The sequence below is a fragment of the Molossus molossus genome, unplaced genomic scaffold (genome assembly GCF_014108415.1).
Source record: "Molossus molossus isolate mMolMol1 unplaced genomic scaffold, mMolMol1.p scaffold_m16_p_4, whole genome shotgun sequence".
Taxonomy (NCBI): domain Eukaryota; kingdom Metazoa; phylum Chordata; class Mammalia; order Chiroptera; family Molossidae; genus Molossus; species Molossus molossus.
Genome location: NW_023425377.1, coordinates 33115737 through 33138164, shown reverse-complemented (window position 1 = coordinate 33138164; position 22428 = coordinate 33115737). Strand labels below are relative to the sequence as shown.

The 22428-nt window shown below is 40.6% G+C and overlaps 1 protein-coding gene across 1 annotated transcript in view; it reads right to left on the bottom strand.

Moving 5' to 3' along the window:
* PFDN1 (prefoldin subunit 1) overlaps positions 1-5921 on the bottom strand; it is a 70093-nt gene extending 64172 nt beyond the window's left edge. The window contains exons 1-2 of the mRNA XM_036241412.1: positions 5855-5921; positions 3233-3399 (exon numbers count right to left, since the gene is read on the bottom strand). Of these exons, the coding sequence (XP_036097305.1) occupies positions 3233-3399; positions 5855-5887 (200 nt within the window). The 5' untranslated portion in view covers positions 5888-5921. The remainder of the gene's footprint in view (positions 1-3232; positions 3400-5854) is intronic.
* Positions 5922-22428: the final 16507 nt, after the last annotated feature.

Below are 22428 nucleotides of genomic sequence, written 5' to 3'. Positions count from 1 at the left end.
TTGACGTTAGTAAAAATATCTGTTACTTTTATAATTTCATCTTTATTGAATTATAATATTAAAACAGAATAATAAAGTCTAATACTAAGTCTCTGACATTTTCTAAACATATTTTCTTTCTAAAGAACCAAAAGAAAATGCAGTATTTTAGGCAAGAGAATCACATTCAATTCAAATCAACACACATTTTACATCTATTTTGTGCCAGACATTATGCTAAGAACTGAAGAAACAAAAATAAATATGTATGTATGTGGTCTCACAGAGCTGACAATGTAGTTTGAGACACTGGTCCGTTTATCAATCTCTCCCTTTCCGTGTGTGTGTGTGTGTGTGTGTGTGTGTGTGTGTGTTCTCTACTAGCTATAGGAACAAAAGCGCGCTGTGTGTGTGTGTGTGTGTGTGTGTGTGTGTGTGTGTTCTCTACTAGCTATAGGAACAAAAAGCGCTGATACCATCCCAGAAATGTGATTAACTCTGCCAGAAGGGAATAATCTGAAGAGAATATGAGCTACGTCTTAAAAGATGATAATTTCACAAAGGCAAGTCGAATATCTCAGGCCAGGAAGGACAAAATGAGCAAAAGCAATAAAGCACAAAACATGGCACATGTGAGGAAGCCCATGTGACAAGGGTAAGGATAAAAATTTCTAGTTATATGTGCTACTCCATGACAGACAGCACTAATCAATTAAAACATGTTTTAAGTTCACATGAGACTCAAACTCTTCTCAACAGATAACCCAAAACCAATGGAAGAAAGTCCATGAGATGAAATTTATAAGGTATCTTGAGTCTGGGAAAAGAAAGTGGGAGGAGTTGAGGCTAAAAGGATAAATTAAAGATGGATTATGAATGATCATAAATGCCAGGCTAACAAGTTTAAATTTTATCCTGTGGAAAACAGAGGATGAACAGAAGACTTTATGAAGAAAGTTGATGTGATCAACTCGGGCAGATGTGTAAGAATGCATTTGGACAGACAGAATAAAGGCAGAAAGAACAGTTAAGATGCTACTGCAATAATCTAGGCAAGATATAATGAGGCCTTCATTTCAGTGGTGGCAAAAATCTACTGCAGGTTCTAAAACAAAAATGGAGTGCTTTGGATTTTATAAGTCATGGTTTCAAAACAACAATTTGAGAAAAATTATTATTCTAATTAGAATTCCCAAATAATACTCAAAAAGGAAAAGATAAGACAACGTAAGGTAAAGACTAGAATTAAAAGTAAATCACAATGATATTCAAGATTACCCAAGACTATAAATTCAGAAATAGATATTTCAGGTTTAGAATCAAGAAAAAGAACCTCCTCATGACCAGACTAATACTCAGCAAGTCTTTTCTTCCTGAGGGCACTAATACTCTAGCCAAGCAACAAACACTATTCACCTTACATGCCCCTACAATGCAGGGTCAAACGCACACTCCCAGTGAGATGCAAAAAGCACAGAAGTCAAATTTAAAACCAAAATTTGAAACCATATAGGAGTTCTACTTTATCCAAACATTTAAAACTACATATTGCTTTTTAAAAACATAATCTAAAATAATTCTTCTGGAAATACTACTGTTCTACCATTAATTCATATTCCAGCCTTTGAATTCTACAATTCTTTGTGTGGAATGCAACCTATCTGTAGCACTTCAGGCAGTGTGCAAAAAAAGCAATACTCCTATCACTTCTGTAGAATGTTCAATAAATGAAATTATTCTAATTAAAAATAAAAACTTCACTGGTAGCTCAAAAGCCAAAGATAGTCAAAGAGTTTTTCTATTTTGGAAAAAGATTCTTTAGCTGTTGCAAACAGGCTAATGTAGTGATGTGAAATCCAAGGACAACATGTTAACCATGCTAGAAAAGCTTGCATTACTGTTTTAAGACCTAAGGATATTCACATTAAGGATAAAATTATCCTGTCATGAATGCCAACAATTCACTTCATACTACATAGACACATATTCAAGGGTTCTCCTTTGTTCTCAACTCAATGCTTTGTGCCCCAGTAACAAACTCTCAAATTGGGATTCTCTTTCTTTAAAACAAGCTAAAATGAAAAATATGAACTCTGAAGTCAAAACGTATTTGTGGTATACTGTTTATTCTGAAAGAGCAAATCTGATGAACAGTTTATCATAATCTATCTGTTTTCCAGAAAGATATGGATTAGCTAGTCAGAAGCAGGGTCTACTTCTCATGATGTCATTCCAAAGCCATTACTAAATTACACATGTTATGTTTCCTTCAAATCAATCACAAAACAAGTCATCCCAAGACTAAGGTCAAATTCCATTCGAACTAAAAGCTCTCCAAACTTCAAGTAATGGTCCACTTACTAAGTAACAGTCAAAGACCAAATTCCAGAAGAACCCTCCTCCTCCTATCCCCCCTCCCAAAATCAGTCTTCTCCTTTTAGCTCATTGTGATGGAATGTGACCTGTAGTTAAGGGCTTTTCCATTCCTTACTTACTGCTCAGAAAACACGCTGCAGATCTGTTCTCTCATAAAAGAAAAAAGTGAAGTGTTATTATATGTTAAACATAATAACAATTAGAGCAAACAAAAGGTAAACTGGTTTCAATATCTCATGTATGACAGAATGAGTATATTTAAATGACAATTGAATGTTTTTATTTTAGGGTATATGAAAGATTTATAATTTGTATTGTATGACTTCTAATAAATTAGGTAGGGAAGAGGAGGTTAAAACTACAACTAATTAAATAAATTTACACACACAATTACTATGAACATCTTTTCATGACAAATCACATTTTTATCATTAAAGTTACACACTTTTAAGTATCTAATTATAGAGAGAAGAGGGAAATATTTAAGAAATGTACTTCAAAGTCTAAAATTAAACACATCTGGCCCCCTCTTCTAACCCCCTCCCTGGGCATAAGCTTTACCTTTCTCTCTCCTAAGCTCCAAGGGCCTGTTTTTTGTCAGTGTACCTTGTTTCCTGAACCCATTTCTCCTACAGCTCATTTCTACCTCTGTGACTGTCTAAATAAACTTTCTCTTACAATTTGAAAAAAAAAAAAAATTAAACACATCTATCTGGGATTCAGATTCTCATAAAAAATAATAAAAAAGGCATTTAACTAGATCATCTTTAAAGTTACTGTGACACTTTAACCCAAGTTTTAAAATTAACAACTTCTATGATTTATTTCAGACAAAACATCTCCCAACATAACCCCCTTAAGGACATAATTTACTTACATTCTTCCTACACCTTCATACATGTTAGTCTCGTCTACCAAAGTCATAATCTCTGTATCTGTAAGATGGGCATGCTTTTTCGTTCTGTTTAGCTGTTCAATCTGTATGTCTGCAAGCTTCACCTTCTGCTGGGTGTCAATAACTTTAGCTTGAAGCTCTGTGAAGGCCTAATAAAAACAAGTCCTTGATTTAGTAGATAAAATACTTTATAGGAAACATTTATGTCAAATCTAAGTATGTTAAAATAAAGCATGCTAACCAGAGACAAAGCTGTCTAAAGCAAACATCAATAAGAGTATAATTGTAATCAATCAAGTCACTAAACTAAATACTGAATTTACCCTATCCCCAGAATATGGAATCTATTTGAAGAAGCAGAAACAAATGCACATTAAATAATAGCACATCAAGTAGCAGGTTCCCAAGGAGTAATGAAATAAATGCAATAGTCAGAGGATGAAACCCAGAGTTCCAAATCAAGAACCATAAATGGAACAACTCTCTATATTTGCATTACTCAACTAGGTTTCAAAGCACTTTCCCACATTTGTTTCAAAAATTAATATAGGTATATTAATATGAGAACACTGAGGGACATAATAAATATCTCATTTACTCCTCTCAAATCCTATGAGTTAAAGTGGCAGTTTCACCATAACAGTTTACAAATTAAGTAACTAAATGTGTTAAAAAGATATAAGTGGCTTGCACAGGATTAAATAACAACCAGGTGAAAAGGCAGGTACTTAAATCCATTTCTTCTGACCTCTAGTTCAGGTATCTTTTTTATTCTACTGTCTACAGTAACATCCAGAATATAAATATTTTTAAGAGAAAGACAAAAAAGAAAAAAATTTTGAAGAATTGCATCATCATCTTCATATGCACATGCCAAGCCAAATTTGACTGGTGTGTGCACTTAACTCAAAGATAAACACAGTTCTTGGATACTCTTGTTGAAGTGCCTGGAATGACTTTCACATGCTGTTAAATTAATGCCTTAATACTAACATTTGTGGCTGCAACATATGGCAAAGGCTACTGCTTAATTTTTATTTTGACTTGGTTCTCACCTACAAGTAAGGTTTCAAAAGATTTATTTAGGGGGAAGGGAGGAGCCTGAAATTTCCTATTAGTTTCCAGGCCAAAAAAAAAATATATATATATATATATTTATATATATATATACACACACACACACACAAAAATAAATACATAATTAGAAGATAAAATCTTAAAACAAGTTTCTTTAGTTAATTTAATTGGTTGTCAAAACTATCCAATTTAAGGCTGAAATCATTTTCTTGGTTTGCATTCATTGTCCACAGGTTTCTTCGCAAAAAATTCAAATACTGGGAGGTAAGTCCATTCACAGCTGTACACTATTAACTCTTTCACTAGACCCTGACTTAAATTTGAACTTTTAACAGGATAAAAAATGTAAACTTTTAGAATACTTTAAGCATTCTTAAAGTGAATTTTGTTTTGCATGTAAAATTACAGGTATTACCTGATTGCTGGGTACATAGTTTGCTAAGGAAGTTAGTATATTGTTAAAGCTGAGATACTACAGCCTGAAAGAACACCAATAAGGGCCAAATATACAAGTTTCAAAACAAAAATGACAAAAAATAAGTCATACACACACATAAATACTGCAATAACAAACAGCTGCATTTAATAGGATCAACAGCTATTTGTTGTCCTACTACTTTGCACAGATTGACCAGAAAGCAGTCTTAAGTAACATGTATTCTTCTGAAGAACCTAAACGAATAGCCAAAAGGTGAGGCAGGGGATACTGGATTCTAGCCCCAACCTTTGACGGAGTCTTTTCTGGAACCCAGTTTCCTTTTCTACAAAAGGATAGGTTTCAAGTAGATGAAGCCTAGGATTCTTTTCAATCCCCGTTCCCCTCCTCTACCCCCCAAAAATATGGTTTGGGGTCGGTAGTGGTGTTAGAATACTGACGACTCTTTGTTGGTGGAAACGTTTCTGAGTAACAATACATTTAAAAGCAATTTAAGAGAGAAACCTAATTTCTCCTGATATCAATTTTATTTGGAAACCTTTACGGGATTTGTTTCTTTCTCAGACAACTCCTCCAAAAACGGTGGGGGTGGGGAGCCAAAGCCCTGAGATGAACATTACTATGAGCATATCTGACTGAACTGTAGTGCGACCTTTTCAGGTTTGGGATCGAATAAGTGGTCTAAAAACACAGGTCGGGCTTGGAGTTCTTCAAACCAAATTAAGATGCAGTATTACAGATGCCTCAGCTCGGGCAACCCGTAGTAAGGAGCTCCAATATAAAACGCTTATTTCAGACCTTACTATGGACCTGAAGGCGCCAAGCGCAACGAAACGGCTCTGGAGCTCGAAACAAGGGGCTAGGCCAGCTATCGGCCCACCAGACTCAACCAAACCCAGCCCAACCGGCTCCAGCAAAAGCCGCTCGCCCCCAACTCCAACCTAAGGAGACCCAGTCCTGCCTTAGAAAAGCACCCCCCAGTCCCCTGGGGCCTCTTTCCTGCTAAAAGACTCAAACTTCCCCGATATTCTTGTCTACAGTCACCTTAGCTACCAAAGAGAAGCCTCGGTATGCTCCAGACGCTTTCTTACCTTCTTCAACTCGAGATCCACGGGCGCCGCCATCTTGGCTCACTCTCTGCGCCTGCGCGGCGGGAGAAAGCCGGAAAGAGTGTGGGGGAAGGGCGCTCCTTGGAGATTTAGTTCCCTCTCTTCTGCGCCTGCGCATGAGTCGAGTTAGTCGGGCTTCTTCCCTTCTCCCCAGCTAGTAGCTCTTGAAATAACCGGGATTCCGATGGTCTGTGTTCTCCATGTGATTGATCTACCAGGCCTGCCCTGCTTCTCATCCTTCCAGACACCACACAACACTCAGATTTCGTGTATTGTTTTAAGCATTTTGACAAATAGCTTAGTTTGTGCTCTTAAATTGAGATGTATGTGGATCAGGCCGAAACCTCTACAGTCATTCAGCTAGTCCGCATAATGTCAGGGATGAGAAAAAAATCAGCCCGCGCCGCAAGTATGCCAGCATGGAGAAGACTAGAATGCTATTGAAGTGTTCTTTCAAAGAACTTATTTCTACTGAATGCTCCTGGAAGATCTTTTGACACAGCGGTTCTCAAGAGAGACCAACTAAGTTTGTTTTAAAAAATAGTAATACAGATTTTCTGGTTCTTGTCCCAAATTTATTTACTTATAATCTTTGAGATTGGCGCCCGTAAATTTGTACTTTTACAAACAACCCTTATGATCTGATGCAAGTCATCTGCAGACCACATTTTGAGAATTTGCTGTAAAAGACCTAGCATTTGAACAAGAAGGATGGATAGAAATTTGACTTTTGAAAATGGAGAAAATGATTGTTTTACCTACTCTGAAAACTTGTGAGTTAGGGTAAACGGCAGGAATTTGGAACCAGCCAGATCTGGATTGAAGGTTTGGTCTACATTGAGCCTAGGTCTGTCTGGTTCCATTTACTAGTGGTGTGGCAATAGAGTTTGTCATCTCCCTTAATTTGGAAGTAACAATATTGACCTTACAGGGTTACTGTGAGGAATAAATAAGATCAGAATGAAAAGCTCCAAGCATCTCACCATGCACACAGTAGGTACTCAATAAATAGTTGTAGTTAAGTTGATGTAGTTACCCTTATCGTGTTTGTTTTTCAAGGTCAACTCCTCCTCTTTTTTTTTTTTTAATCTCACTCATTGAACAGATCAAAAATAATCTCTCCTCTGTATTCTCCTCAAGATTACATCTGTTCCTCTCTGAAGGCACATGACACTTTTTACCTTTAAAAAAACTTTTTTTTTCTTTTTTAAAGATTTTTAACTCATTTTTAGAAAGAGAGGAAGAGAGAGGGAAAAAGAGAAAGAAACAGGACATGGATCAGCTTGCCTCCTGCCTCCTGCCTGCTGCCTGCTGCCTCCTGCCTGCTGCCTCCTGCCTCCTGCCTCCTACCTGTCCCCAGGGAACTGAGCCTGAAACCTCAGCATGTGCCCTCACTGGGAATCAAACTGGCAAACTTTCAGTGCACAGAAGGATGTCCAACCAACTGAGCCACACCAGCCAGGATGAAAAAATATTTTTTTCTTATTAGACTGTAAAGTCCTTGAAATAAAAACTATAGAATAATGATTGGACTCCCAGCACTTCTACTCAGAATACCTATCACAATGCCTCACTGAAAGAATACAAATTAAACACTCAATGAGAATGAATTCTTCAGAAGAAAATTCGCCATCACTCTTTAATTTGAGAAAGGAAAAAAAGGGCCTAATTTTACTCTGGGGGGTCTTCTTAGAATTTCATTATAGGTGATCAGTAAATGACTGAATATTGAAATTTAAAGAAAGTCTCAGATATTTTCCTGTTCTTCATGAGATTTTTAAATACTCTTCATAGATATTTGTATAATATAAAAATTAAGAGCATGAGCTAAGGTGTCAGACAACCTGGGTTCAAGTATTACCTGCACAACTTAACAGCAATGTGACCTTAGGAAAGAGTCCTCTCTTATTTTCTTTGGTCATTTTTCTTCCTTGATAAAGTAAATCTTCAGTGGATTTCTTCAGGAAGAGTCTTTGAGGAGTAAATTCTCTTAGTCTTTGTGTTAGGGGTTGAATTGTGTCTCCTCCACCCCGCCCCCACCCCCACCCCCCCACACACACACACCTAGTACCTCCAAATGACGTCTATTTGCAGAAGTAATCATATTAAAATTAGATCTTGGGGTGGCCCTAATCCAATATGTTTTAGTTCTTTTAGGTTACTATAACAAAATACCACAGGCTGGGTAGCTCATAAGTCATTTATTTTCACAGCTCTGTAGACTGGAAGTCTGAGATCAGAGAGCCAACATGCGTAGGTGAGGGTCCTCTTCTGGGATGCAGACTGCTGACCTCACTGTGTCCTCACTTGGTGGAAAAGGCAAGGGATATCTGTGGGGGTTTCTTTAATAAGATCCAGAAATCCCACTTCTGGGTGTAGACCCAAGATAATTGAAAGCGGGGACTTGAACAGATATTTGCACATCTATGTTCATAGCAGCAAATTCACATCCAAAATGTGGAAGCAATCTACCTGCTCTTTTCTTTTTCATAATGGTATGTAATAATACAATCTTTTTTTTTTTTTTTATCCTCACCCGAGGATATTTTTCCATTTTTTGTACAGATAGAGTGGGAGGGAGAGAGAGGAAGGGAGAGAGAGAGAGAAACATCGACGCAAAGGGACACATCGAGTGGCTGCCACCCGCACAACCAACCAGGGCCGGGGACAAACCGCAACCAAAGTATGTGCCCTTAGCGGGAACCAAACCCAGGTCTCTCCGGACCGCAGGCCGACGCTCTAACCGCTGAGCCAAACTGGCCAGGGCTAATAATACAATCTTGCCTGGTAGTGAACATAATTAGAACATATTTAACATAATTAAAAATTTTTTACAATGTCTTATCACCTGAGGTTTTCGGATGTGAATTCTTCCATTGGGAGTATCTGCTGGTCTTTCTTATGACAGTTGATTTTCTCATATGACTCTAAAAACTTATCTTTAGTGTCTACATGTCACTTAGGGCTGTGGGAACGTTCCTCGCGGTAGCTTCACATTCACTTCTACCAAAGCCCTAGGAGATTCATGGTTCCAGACCAGTTCTTATGTTAATTCTTGATACCACATGAGTGAATCAAATCTGGGGGAAAATAAAACTTTCTTTGAGCATAAAGTTGGCAGAATGTAATAACAGTTATAGACTAGAAGCCATTGTATTATTTTGCCATATCTCCTTTTCATTTGGGTCTTCAAAATAAAGTTATTTCCTATCTCTTTCTAGAGCCTCTAAAATGGCAGGAAGAGACCATCTATGAAAGCCCTCAAGACTGCAGTATTTGGACATGTGCCCAGAGAATAACCAAGATGTGCTTTCTTCTATTATTTTCATAGAAAAACCAGACTTCACACCGAAGACTTCACTAGTAAAGTAATATACTACTTCTGCGGTTTAATCAGTTGTGCAAATTAGAAAAGTGATTTTTTATTGTCCCTCAGCTCTGCTTTACCCATGCTCAATACACTTATTTATTGCTTTGACAAATATTTTTTGAACATCTGTTAGGCACTGATCTAGGCCCTTAGGATATAATATAGCAAAAGACAAACTCCCTGACCTCATAGAGCACCTATTCCAGTGGGGAAAGACAAATAATACACATGCAAACAAATAATTTTATATATTAATAAAGAAGAAAATAGCAGTGTGATTAGGAAATGACTAGGTGGAGGCCACTTAGGTATAGGAAGCTCTCTGGAAGGAGATGAGACCAAAAAAATGAGAATGAGCCAGCTATGCAAAGAGGTGGGAAAAGAACAACCCAGGCAGTAGGAATAGCAAGAGCAAAGTGTTCAGGATGGGAACAGGCTTAACATATTTGAAGAACAAATTGAAGAAGCTGGATAGGGAGAATAGCAGAGGATAACATCAGAGAGTTGGACAGGGGCCAGACCATTAAAGGCCTTATAAGCTACAGTCAGGGGTTAGAATGTTATTTTGAGTGTGATCTGAAGCCACTGAATGGTTTCAAGAAGGGGATTAAAATTATCTGAAGAAACTAATATAATCCCATTTTAAAGAGATCAGTGTGGGTTCTAGGTGGAGAATGGATTGGAGGGAGCAAGAGTGGAAGCAAAGAGACCAGTTAAAAGATTATTGCAATAGTACAAGAGAGAGAGGTGATGGTGATCTAGGCAAAGATAATATCAATGGAGATAGAGAGAAGTACATGTATTCAAGTAGAGGTTACTGAACTTGATGAAGGAATGGATTGGGGGCAGGAGGTGGCAATGAAAGAAGAGGAATCAAAGATCATTTCTAACCTCCAAATAAGGTTAGAAGCTAGAAAAAAAAAAGAATAACACACTATATGATCTTATGTATGTAAAATTCTAGAAAATGCAAACAAATCTAAAGTGACAAAAAGATCAGTGGTTGCCAGATAGGATTAGAGGTGAGGGAAACTGGGGAGAGGGCAGAAGGAAGAGATTACAAATCAGCATTAGATAACATTTGTGGTGATGGGTATGTTTATGATCTCTTGATTGTGGAGATGGTCTTGGGTGGGAACTTATCAAATTGTACACTTTAATGTATTTGGTTTATTGTATGTCAATTATGCCTCAATACAGTTGTTTTACAAGGAAAACAAAGACTCCTAAGTTTTTGACCTGAGCAAACTAGTTGAATGGTAATGTCCTTTACTGAGAAGACAACATTAATTCTTATGATATAGTCTGCATGCAGTCTCAAAGCCACTCTGTAGGAATAAGAATAACCCATCCCCCTTTGAATACAGTCAGCCCTCGTTTATCACGGTTAATCAGTTCCAGACTCTACCACAATAAATTAATCTCTGTGAAGTAGGATTTTTTTTATTTATATAGTTGTCCTTTGCCACTTCGCACTTCGACTTTCATGGCTTCACTCTATTGCGGTTTTTTCAAATATAGTATAGTATAGTATAGTATAGTATAGTATAGTATAGTATAGTATAGTAATTTGAAAAAACCGCGATAGAGTGAAGCCGTGAAAGTCGAAGCGCAAAGTGGTGAGGGACAACTGTAGACTATATTAGTTGAAAGTATAGGTTCAGCTACTATAAAAGAGATCCAAAATAGCAATGACTGAAACAGTATAGAAGCTTATTTCTCTTTGCCACAATCATCCAGGCATAAGTATCTGAGTTTCACAATGCCAGAGTTCCCAGTCCCCTTTCTATATTATCCATATGATCCAAGATAACTCATCACCACCATGTCCAAAGCCTAGCTAGATGGAAGGGGGAAATAAAGACAGGCTCATTCCTTTTTAAAGGCATGTCCTAGGAGTTGTAGGTGTAGTTCTATTCATATCACATTGGTCCAGAAAGAAACCCATGGCCATTCCTGGCTGCAATAGAGGCTGGGAAATACAGTTATCATTATGGGCAACTATATGTCTAGTTAAACACCAGGAATTCAATTATTATGAAAGGAAAACAGAAATCAGTTATTGGGGAGAAATGAGCAGTTTTTGACATCAGAGCTTTTCAGCTTACAAAGCCATTTCTATTAATCATGTCATTTGATTTTCACAGCTTTGTAAGACAGTAGATTCCAAAGGGTTCATTGATTTTGAGGGGGAGTTTAGCAGAGTAGTTAAGAGTATAAGTTTTGGAGTCTGACATCCTAGTCAAATCCCATTTCCACCAATGATGTCAGACTCCAAAGAAAATTATGTAAGCTCTCAGAGCTTCCATCTCTTCAATTGTAAAATAGACATAATAATAGTATCCATCTCACAATTGTTATGAGGATTAAATGTGATAATTCTTGAAAAGTGCCTAATATATTTGCACCTAATCAACATTAGCCATTATTATATGTCAAGTATGACGAACCTACAGATAAATAAAAATGCAGTTCATAGTACGGTGGTGGATATAGAGAGTTATCAGAAAATATGAAAATTCTTGCTATAGAAAAAGTGACCCCAGCAACTGGAGGAACACAGAGGAAGGGCTCCTAAATCAGGAGTCTTATAGAAAACATGGGAGTTTGTGGCAAGGAAAAAAAGAAACAAAAACATCAAGGTGAAGACACCTGGTATCTTCGGGGAAATACAAGTTTCTTGGTATGGCTGAAGCATGGAAGCATGTTAACTACTAAGAGAAAGGGACAGAGATAGATGAGGGCCTTCCTGGTCAAGCTCAGGAACTTGGGTTTTACCCTGTGGTCACTGAGTGCAAAGAGTGTTGTGAGCAGGGGAGTAACTGGTCACATTTATTTTCCAGAAGATTACCATGGCTGTTTTATGTGGAGTGATTCCCAAAAAGCAGAAGAGAAATCAGAATTAGAGTAGCCATCCAGACACCACGGGGTTAGACCTAAAATAGTGGAAGAGGAGAGGAAAGCCCCAGAGTTTATCTGCTCTTCAAAATTCCTGTCTTGTCTTGAGCAAGTTCTCTCTTAACGCTGCCTTTTCTCAGCTGCTTTTGCATCACTTAAATAACTAGAGAAACATCTTCTTTGATAACTTTTCTGTATAAGGTTGACCAACCATCATGTTTCACCCAAGACTATGCTAGTTTTTGCACTGATAACTCTGTGTTCTGGGAAACCCCTCAGTCCTGGGCAGGCTGGGATAGTTGCTCACTCAACCTTTAGAGCCTTGGGGAGAGGCAATGTAGTGTCTAGAGGCAGATTGCCTGAATTCAGATCTTAGCCCTTTCATGTATCAGGTATAGGACCTTAAATAAGTGATTTTATCTCTCCGTAGTTCAGTTTCCCCACATGAAAAGGGTCACTATGAGGATTAAATGAATTAACATATATTGAGCATTTATTTCATTTTATATTTTTATTTTATTTTTTATCCTCACCAGAGGACATTTTTTTTTAAAGATTCTTATTTATTGATTTTTTAATCCTCACCCGAGGACATTTTTCTGCAATTATCTTCAGATAGAGCCGGAGGGAGGAAGGGAGAAAGAGAGAGAGAGAGACATCAATGTAAGACAGACACATCGACTGGTTTCCACCCACACGACCCCAACTGGGGCCGGGGACAAACTGCAACCGAGGTACGTGCCCTTAGTGGGAACCGAACCCAGGACTCTCTGGACCGCAGGCTGACGCACCAACCGCTGACCCAAACCGGCCAGGGCAACATATATTGAGCATTTAGAATGGTGCCTGGAACATTGTATTTGCTATGAGCATTTCGAAATTATAGCTTTTATAAACCTACTGCCATCTGGTTTATTTCACTTCTGTTCCACACATCCCTTTGCTCTGTCATCCTTTCTTAGATGTCTCCAGACCCTTCACTTCAAGATCTCAGGCATCCCACCCAAGGCAAGGAAAGGTCTATAACAGGAAAGTCTCTGGCCTGTGGGCAGCCTCTGAGAGTATTAAATTGAATTAAACAGAATTGAAGGCTTTTAAAACTTTCTCCTAAGTAGACAGCCTCCTAATAACAGGGACATCTGCACCTGTTTCTTTTGAAAATAAATTATGTACAACTGTCTGTCTAAGAGAAGGATGGAATGGGGTGAGGCATTTGTAAGGCTATGATAGTTCTTTGAGGGCCTCAGGGACAGGGGTGGGGACCAAGCCTCCCCAAGTGACACATTTGCCAAGAAAATCTGAGGTAACTCGTCTAGCTGACAAAATAAGGTCTGGGGCTGGGACCTTCCTAGGAGGCAAATGGGGGGCTTAGTTGTACGTACCAAATGAAATAGTCATTGGAAACTGTTCAAGGAGAGGAAGTGAGTCGGAGGCAGGAACTGGTGGTGGCTTTTCCCAGGCACCTTGCCACATCTGATTCAATCTGTTTATGAGAAGTCCAAAAAAAGTGAATATAAGTCAATTTAATGATTTAAACCTTTGTAGGAGATGAAGCTGGATAACAGCATAACAAAGGCTGAGTTAGTTATGCCATTGCTCACCAGAGAAAGTAAGGGTGTGGGGCCTACCAGACGTAAAAGCCAAGAATAGGAGACTGCCCAAAATAGGAAAGGAATAATATCAGGGAAATCAAAAGCCTAGTGAAGAATCTACCAGCTTACCCCAAACGGGAAAAGTTCACAGACCTTTAGAACAGGAAGAGGAATACAATGAGGTTGAGTTGAAATCTGGACAAAACTCCCCATGCATTTTATAAATAGGCACCAGAAAGTTCCAGCACAAAGGAATGTTTTTTTCGCCCTCAGAGCTATACCTAGGACAAGGTGACTAAAGCTTTTTCCCCAGAGCACCAACATTTGCAGCTCCAAAAGTTTTAAAATTTACTTTTAACTGTGAGAAGCTAAAAAATTTAATATTTTTTCTGTTTAAATTTTTAAAACGTGTAGCACCTAATAAGCAAGAAATTTAGTGAAAACTGGAAGCCCCACATGGTCTACCTTGTTACCTTGTATATAGCCACAACCAACTCCAGGCTTGCATTTGACCAGTTTAGCCTCCACAGTGGAAAGAGACAATGCCTCTTTCCTTTCTGGTTCCAGAAGAGTGTTCGGATTGGATTTTCTTGGCCTAGCTGGAGTCATGTGTCCATCATTGAAGCAGTCACAATTGCCAGAGACATGGAATGCTCTTATTGGCTGGGTGTAGGTCATCTAGCCCTCCTGGAAGGCTAGGACTATCAACCTCACCCCACCCCCACCCCCGCAAAAAAACACATGGACTGAGCTTAAGTTGGGAAAAGTGTCTTTTTTTACAAAAGACTCAAGTGCCACCAGCCAGTGTGGCTCAGTGGATTGAGCTTCATCCCATGGATTGAGAGGTTCCAATTAGATTCCCAGTCAGGGCACATGCCCGGGTTGCAGGCTTGATCCTCAGTAGGGGACATGTAGGAGGCAGCTGATTGATGTTTCTCTCTCTGTCCCTTCCTTTCTCTCTAAAAAAATCAATAAGCCCTGGCCGGTTTTGCTCAGCAGTTAGAGCGTCGGCCCGCGTACCAAAGAGTCCTGAATTCGGTTCCCGCTAAGGGCAGATACCTCAGTTGCAGTTTGTCCTGACCCCAGTTGGTATTGTGTGGTTGGCAACCAGTTGATGTGTCTCTCTCATATCGATGCTTCTCTCTCTCTCTCTTCCCCCCTCTCTCCCTCCCACTCTATCTGAAGATAAATGCAAAAATGTCCTCAGATGAGGATTAAAAAAAAACAATAAAAACATATTTCAAAAAGAGTGTAATATGTAACTATCAAAGGTAGAGGTAATGCATATCACAAAGAGAGAAAAAATAAATGTCCACTATACCTTAGCTGCCAAAATTTCAACTTTTTCAATTCTCTCTCTGAATAAGTCTATTTCATTTCAGTGGTTACATGAACTTCATGATGGTGAACCCCAATTCTTCCCCAGATAGTGCTGGTCAAAGACCTCAAGGTAACAGTCTTGCTTTGCAATGGAGTCCTCAGATCATTGGACGTTGAGGGTCCCTTCTGAGGGGTCTGAATCTAAGACTTAATGCTGTTTGGCTTTTGTAGCTCAGAGACATTAAGTCTCTCTGCATCATTAAAGACAAATTGTAGCAGCAACTGTTCATAGGATTGTGGAACTTACCACTTCCTTTTGTCCCCTCAACTAAGGTCAAATGCCTCAGCCTTCATTTGGGAAGATAGCAAAGCATGGTTGGTTGGCTGTGGGTGAGTAGCCTCAAGACCTCACAGGTTCTTCCTTCTAACCACAGCGATGAGTAGATTGCATAAGAAGTCACTAACAGGCATACTTATTCTGGAACATTAGAATCTGAGGGCAAAAGGCCATATAAAATCAAGGGGAAAACTATTTGTTTATCCATGTGTCACATACCTCCTTTGTGTTCTGCCATCTGAAGCACAGGGTCCTGTGTACAAATTTCAGAAAAGAATCCTAGATTCAAAGAGCTGGAAGGGACCTTTGAGTTCTTCTGGTTGAGAAAAATGAGGCTCACAAGGAAAAGCAATAAGCCAAGGACATAGCAAATTGGTATCCAAGCTAAGACTAGAGCCCAGAAGTCTTGAATTCCCTGCCATAGTTCCTGCCATTTCACCCTGTGGCATCTCTTGGTGGATTCCAGCAAGACTACTACTACATCTCACACAAAAGAATCTGGAGCCAAGAGGCTTCATTTGTCTCAGGAACATGGGGCTCCTTTTTGTAGTCACTTACCTTCTGAGATAGGGTATGTGGGTGAAACAGCAGCAGACAATAGCAGCTACCAAAAATGTGAACAAGGAAATAAAACCACCCCCACCAGGTTTATAGCTTAAAAAGGCAGAGACTAGCCCGGCCAGTGTGGCTCAGTGGTTGAGCATCAACCTATGCACCAAGAAGTCACCAGTTCAATTCCCAGTCAGGGCACATGCCCAGGTTGTGGGCCAAATCCCCAGTGGGGGGCATGCAGAAGGCGGCCAATCGATGTCCTCTCTCATCCATGTTTCTATCTCTCTTTCCCTCTCCCTTCCTCTCTCTCTAAAATCAATAAAGGGGAAAAAAAAGGCAGAGACCAGCTTGATCCAAAATGGCCGCTAATTTCACCTAATGGTAACCCCTAGCAAGGCCATGATTGGAAATGGAAAGCCCCTACAAGGACACAAAATGGCTGACAGAGCTTCTCCAAGAAATCTCCACCCCTTTCCCGGAATCCTGAATATTCCTCTTCCTTAATAAAGGAAGCAAATTCCACTAAAAGGGGGCTGCTCTGTCTGTCTCGGCTTCACTAATAAACTCACTTTCACTTCATGCTAGTTGGAGTTTGAATTCTTTCCTGCACAAAGCCAAAAGGGCCAGGGCACCAAGCCTTTTCTTTCCTCCAGGTTTTACACATGCTGGCTCTCCTCTAGAACATTCCTACCTGCACTCTGCCCCGTCACCTACAACTACACCTGTGGGTGTCAGCTTGAAGGCCCTTTTCTTGAAGAGGCCTTTAACTGACTCCTAAATTTAAAGTAGTTCCTCCTGTTATCCTCCCCCGGAGCACCTTACACTTTTTCTGCATGACATTTATTGCGGTTTTTAATAGTATATTTACTTGTGTGTTTATTTTTAAACTTCACTTTAAAAAAACAAAAAATCGATGTTTCTCTCTCTCTCCCTTCCTCTCTCTCCCTCCCACTCTATCTGTACAAAAAATGGAAAAATATCCTCGGGTGAGGATAAAAAAAAAACACAAAAACGTAATTCACTTCAGGGGGAAGAGGGATGGGGGGATGGCAAGAGATAAATCAAAGAACTTATATGCATATATGCATAACCAATGGAGACAGAAAATAGTGCAGGGAAAGCAGGAGGAGGATGGGAGCGGGGAGGAGGGAGTCAGTGGAGGGAAAAGGGGGGAACATTTGTAATACTTTCAACAATAAAGATTTTTAAAAAAGAAAAAAAGACAGAGAGAGAGAAAAAAAAGAGTAATTCAGCCCTGGCCGGTTTAGTTCAGCAGTTAGAGTGTCGACCCTTGGACCAGAGCATCACGAGTTTGATTCCCAGTCAATGGCACATACCTGGGTTGAAAGTTCAATCCCCAGCCCTGGTCGGGGTCGTGCAGGAGGCAACCAATCAATGTGTCTCTCTCACATCTCTCTCTCTCTCTCTCTCTCTCTCTCCCCCACACACACCTTTTTACTCTATCTAAAAATCAATGGAAAAATATCTTCAGGTGAGGATTAACAATAAAGAAAGAAAATAAAGCAATTCATACAATAACTGCATATTAAATGAAAACAGTATACTATATAACAGGAAAAGAAAATTAGCTCCCTGCTCCTGACCCCCTAATTCTCGGTTCCTCTTCCCACAGGCAAATGCATTATCACTTATATTCTATAGATATGTTATGTAATTTTGTGGGTCCAAGTAATTATTTATTAAGTGGCTATCTCCTCTACTAGCCTGAGAGTGGGTACTGTGTCTATTTGTTCATTGCATTGTTCCTGGTACTTGTCACATAATCAGCACTGTATAGGTGTTGGTGGGATGAATGAACAGATGCTAAAAGAACAGAGAGATTGGGTCAATATCTAAACTGCCAGCTCGCCCTGGCCGGTTTGGCTCAGCGGTTAGAGCATCGGCCTGCGGTCCGGAGAGACCCGGGTTCGGTTCCCGCTAAGGGCACGTACTTCGGTTGCAGTTTGTCCCCGGCCCTGGTTGGTCGTGCGGGTAGCAGCCACTCGATATGTCTCTTAACATCGATGTTTCTCTCTCTCTCTCTCTCTCTCTTCCTCTCTCTCCCTCCCACTCTATCTGTACAAAAAATGGAAAAATATCCTCGGGTGAGGATAAAAAATAAAAATAAAAAAATAAATAAAAAAAATAAAAAACTGCCAGCTCTTGTACATCTTCCCTGCCCCAGCTCAGTGCTGAGCACACAGTAAACTTTATTGATCTTCCTGTGCTCCCCTAACTCTCAATTTATACCTCTGTGAGAACAACTTCTTACACGGTGCTGAAATTATAGTTCACTTGTCTGTCTGTCTCTCCCAGGAGACTGTGAGATCCTTAAGGGCAAGGAGCACATTTTACTCTTCTGGAATGCTGTGCTAAGCACCCTGGAAGTCAATGAATACTTTCTGACTGGCTGCTTATCTAATCTGACTCATCGGACTGTTGGCTCCTTTGCAACTCTCTTCTCAAACTCTGCCAGTTTGCAGCCTGTTAGAGCAGTTCATAGTTGTTATTTTTCCAATAAAGACTCGTGTTTTCTTCAAAAGCTCTACTTTAGAGAGATGCATTTCACTTGAGCCTAACTGCAGAGATTCTTGTTTCTTTTAGGACTTGGTTTTCTTATCTATAAAATGGGAATACCTGTGCCAACCTTCCAGGGTTGTGATAATTGAATGAGGTCTTATGTAAAAGCATTGAGCACATCAAGGCAGTTGTCTACTTCCCCCACCCGCTGCAGCAAAAAGAAGAGTTTTGGCCTGTTTTGCTAAAAAGAAGTGTCTGCATGGAAAGTAGGGTCAGGCAGACAAGAATCTTAAGTCCAATCCCAGTTCAACATTACTGAGACAATGATGTGAGAATCACTAATAAAAGTAAAAATTGCCCTCTTTAAACAATGACTTGAAATATAATGTTTGCATGTCAAAGAAGCCACTGAGTGATATGTCCTCAGATCAAAATACAGGGACATAGCAGGTGTCTCAAGGTCACATGCAGTCTGATCAGTGCCTGCCCCTTCTGTCTCTTCTTACAGTACTGCCCCTTCTCCTCTAGGCTCCAGCCATCTGAACTTCCTTTGTTCCTCCTGCGCCCTTTTCATACCAGGCTTTTGCATATGCTTTTCATCTGTCTGTCACTCACTTATCCTATAATTCTAAACTTAAAAATGTCTTCCCCAGGAACACCTCTCTGGACCCCCTAAACCAGATTTCATCACTGTGCTATAGGCCATCCCCAGAGAACCCTGCTCTTCTCCTTTCATAGCACTCATTACAGATGTGAGTTCCCAAAGGGCTTTCATTCAACCATCTATTTATTTTCAGAATTTCTACTATGTATCAGGCATTGTTCTGGAGGCTGGGGATATAGCTGTAGGCAAGATAAACCACAGACCCTACTTATGACACTGACATTCTAGTGAGAGAGACAATAAACACATAAGCAAGTGAATACAGGGGCCTCTGCCTTATTCATTGCTACGTTTATAGAACTGGACATTATACCTCACACATAGCAGATACTTGACAAATGCTTGTTGAGGTGAAGGAAAGTTAAGTGAGGGAGAATGGCAACCAGCCTCAGTGAAGACCAGTGTCAGAGCCAATACAACAAACTAGTATAAGATCATTACACCCAGAAGGTCTGCCCAACTTACAAGAGGGACCAAAATGGATTGGAGCCTATTCTCTCCCGTTGGTTTCCAAGAACATGAGTCTGGGGAGGTGGAAAGTGGCTTATCTTCACTCCTATCTGTCCGGTGCCTGTGTTGGCATATAAAAATCAGGACACATGAGTGAGTACAAGCCCCAGATTTGCCAAGTGATCTTATCCACTTCTGTGCCTTCCTGTGCCAGTGGCCAGTTGTTAATTGCTAAACTCACTTCCTCTTTGTCACGGGCACCCACCTAAACTACATTTTCCCACTTCTCTTGCAGTTGGTGTGACCATGTGATAAGCTTTTGTCAGTGGAATGTAGATGCCAGTGTTAGAATCGCCTATTCATCATCCTTCATGCATTTTGCCCATTCAGTGACCTTGGAAGTCATTTTTAAAGATGGCAGAGTCTGGCCGGTGTGGCTCAGTGGTTGAGCGTCGATCCATGCACCAAGAGGTAACTGGTTTGATTCCCAGTCAGGATTGATGCCCAGGTTGTAGGCCTGATCCCCAGTGGGAGGCCATGCAGGAGGCAGCCAATCAATGTTTCTATCTCTCTCCCTCTCTCCCTTCCGCTCTCTCTAAAATCAATTTAAAAAACAATTTTTTTTTTAATAATAAAATCATCCTGACTGGTTTGGCTCAGCTGTTAGAGCATTGGCCCACAGACCGGAGAGTCCGGGTTCCGTTCCCGCTAAGGGCACACACCTTGGTTGCAGTTTGTCCTGGGCTCCAGTTGGAGTTGTGTGGGTGGCAACCAGTCGATGTGTCTCTCTCACGTTGATGTTTCTGTCTCTCTCTTCCTCCCTCTCACTCCCGTTCTATCTGAAGATAAATGCAAAAATGTCCTTGAGTGAGGATAAAAAAAAATAATAAAATAAAGATGACAGAGACACAAGATGGAAGGATATGGGTCCCCAAACTACTGCTTGGGGAACCCATTGATTAGGAGCACCCACTTTGGCCTTAACCTGAGCAAAAAATCAACTACTGTGATATGCTGCTGAGACTGGGAGTTTACCTGTTAGAGCAGCTTGCATTGTTTTTTGTTTTTTTTATCTTCACCCAAGGACATTTTTTTCCATTTTTTGTTCAGATAGAGTGGGAGGGAGAGAGAGGAAGAGAGGAAGAGAGAGAAAAACATCAACATGAAAGGGACACATCGAGTTGCTGCCACCCAGACGACCAACCAGGGCTAGGGACAAACTGCAACCAAGGCACACGCCCTCAGCGGAAACTGAACCCGGGTCTCTCTGGACTGCAGGCCGACACTCTAACCACTGAGCCAAACCAGCCAGGGCTGCATTGTCTTAATTATACAATTCCCCACTCTCTCCAGGACGATGACACCTCTCCAACCCGCAACCCTCTCCTGGGCTAAACAGACTTGGCTCTACAACTGTGCACTGGATATCCCTACTGACATGGTGATCACCACTTCAGACTTAATGTGACCAAAACTATCTATCTATCTTCACCCCTAATCAGCTTCTCCTTCTCTAGTGTGGCCCACTTCAGTGGATGGCACTGCTTTTCACCCAGCATACAAGCTTAGAATTCGGTGTCATCCTTCACTCTTTTTCCTTTTCTCTTATCCTCCACATACCTCCTACATTTCTCTTGAATTCATATACTTCTCTTCTCCACTGCTACTACCATCAGACTACCTAGTCACTATAACAGCTACCAACTAACCGGTCCCCCTGCTCTTCTATAGCTACCCCTCTAGCCCATTCTCCACAATGTAGACTGAGTCATCTACCCCAAGTAGATCCCATCATGCCACCTTCTACCCACACTTACTTTAAAATCTTCAGCTGGCTCCCCATCGCCCTGAGGATCCAGTTCAAAACTCCTTGGCACAATCTTAAAGACCCTGCATGATCAGGCCTGCCCTCCCTCTGCAGCCTCTTTACTGCTTCTGCAGACCCCAACCTTGCTGTCTCCACTCCCATCACAACAAACTCATTTCACTTCCTCATTCACATCATCCTTCCTCTCTGCTCTAACTATCCCTCTGCTCAGATACTCTAAAACTCATCCCCTTCCCTTAGACCACATCTACTCATCCTTTTGGCCTTAGCTTGACTTTAACTTCCTCACAAAAGTGGCCTCCTTGACCCCTGGAACAGCCTCAGTCCCTGACATCTTTACTGACCATGATAACTATCTTGACTCTTTTTTTTAATCCTCACTCAAGGACATTTTTGCATTTATCTTAAGATAGAGTGGTAGGGAGAGAGGGAGGAAGAGAGAGAAACATCGATGTGAGAGAGGCACATCGACCGGTTGCCACCCACACGACCCCAACAGGGGCCGGGGATGAACTGCAACCGTCCCTGATGCCCTTAGTGGGAACCGAACCCGGGACTCTCTGGTCCGTGGGCCGACACTCTAACCACTGAGCCAAACCAGCCAGGGCTATCTTGACTCTTGACTGTCATGACTTGTTTAATTGTCTATCTTTTCTGTTATAGTGCAAGCTCTTAGGGGTCAGAGCCTGGGTCCTGTTCACCTGTTTTCTTTTTTTTTCTTTTTTTTTATCCTCACCCTAGGACATCTTTCCATTTTTTGTACAGATAGAGTGGGAGGGAGTGAGAAGAAGAGAGAGGGAGAGAAACATCAACGTGAAAGGGATGCTTTGAGTGGCTGCCACCTGCAGGACCAACCAGGGCCGGGGACAAACTGCAACGGAGGTACGTGCCCTTAGTGGGAACCGAACCCGGGTCTCTCTGGACCGCTGAGCCAAACCGGCCAGGGCCACCCCTGTTTTCTTAGCTTTTAGAACAAAGTAGAAATCAATGTGCATCTATAAATAAAGACACGTGAGCAGTGAACT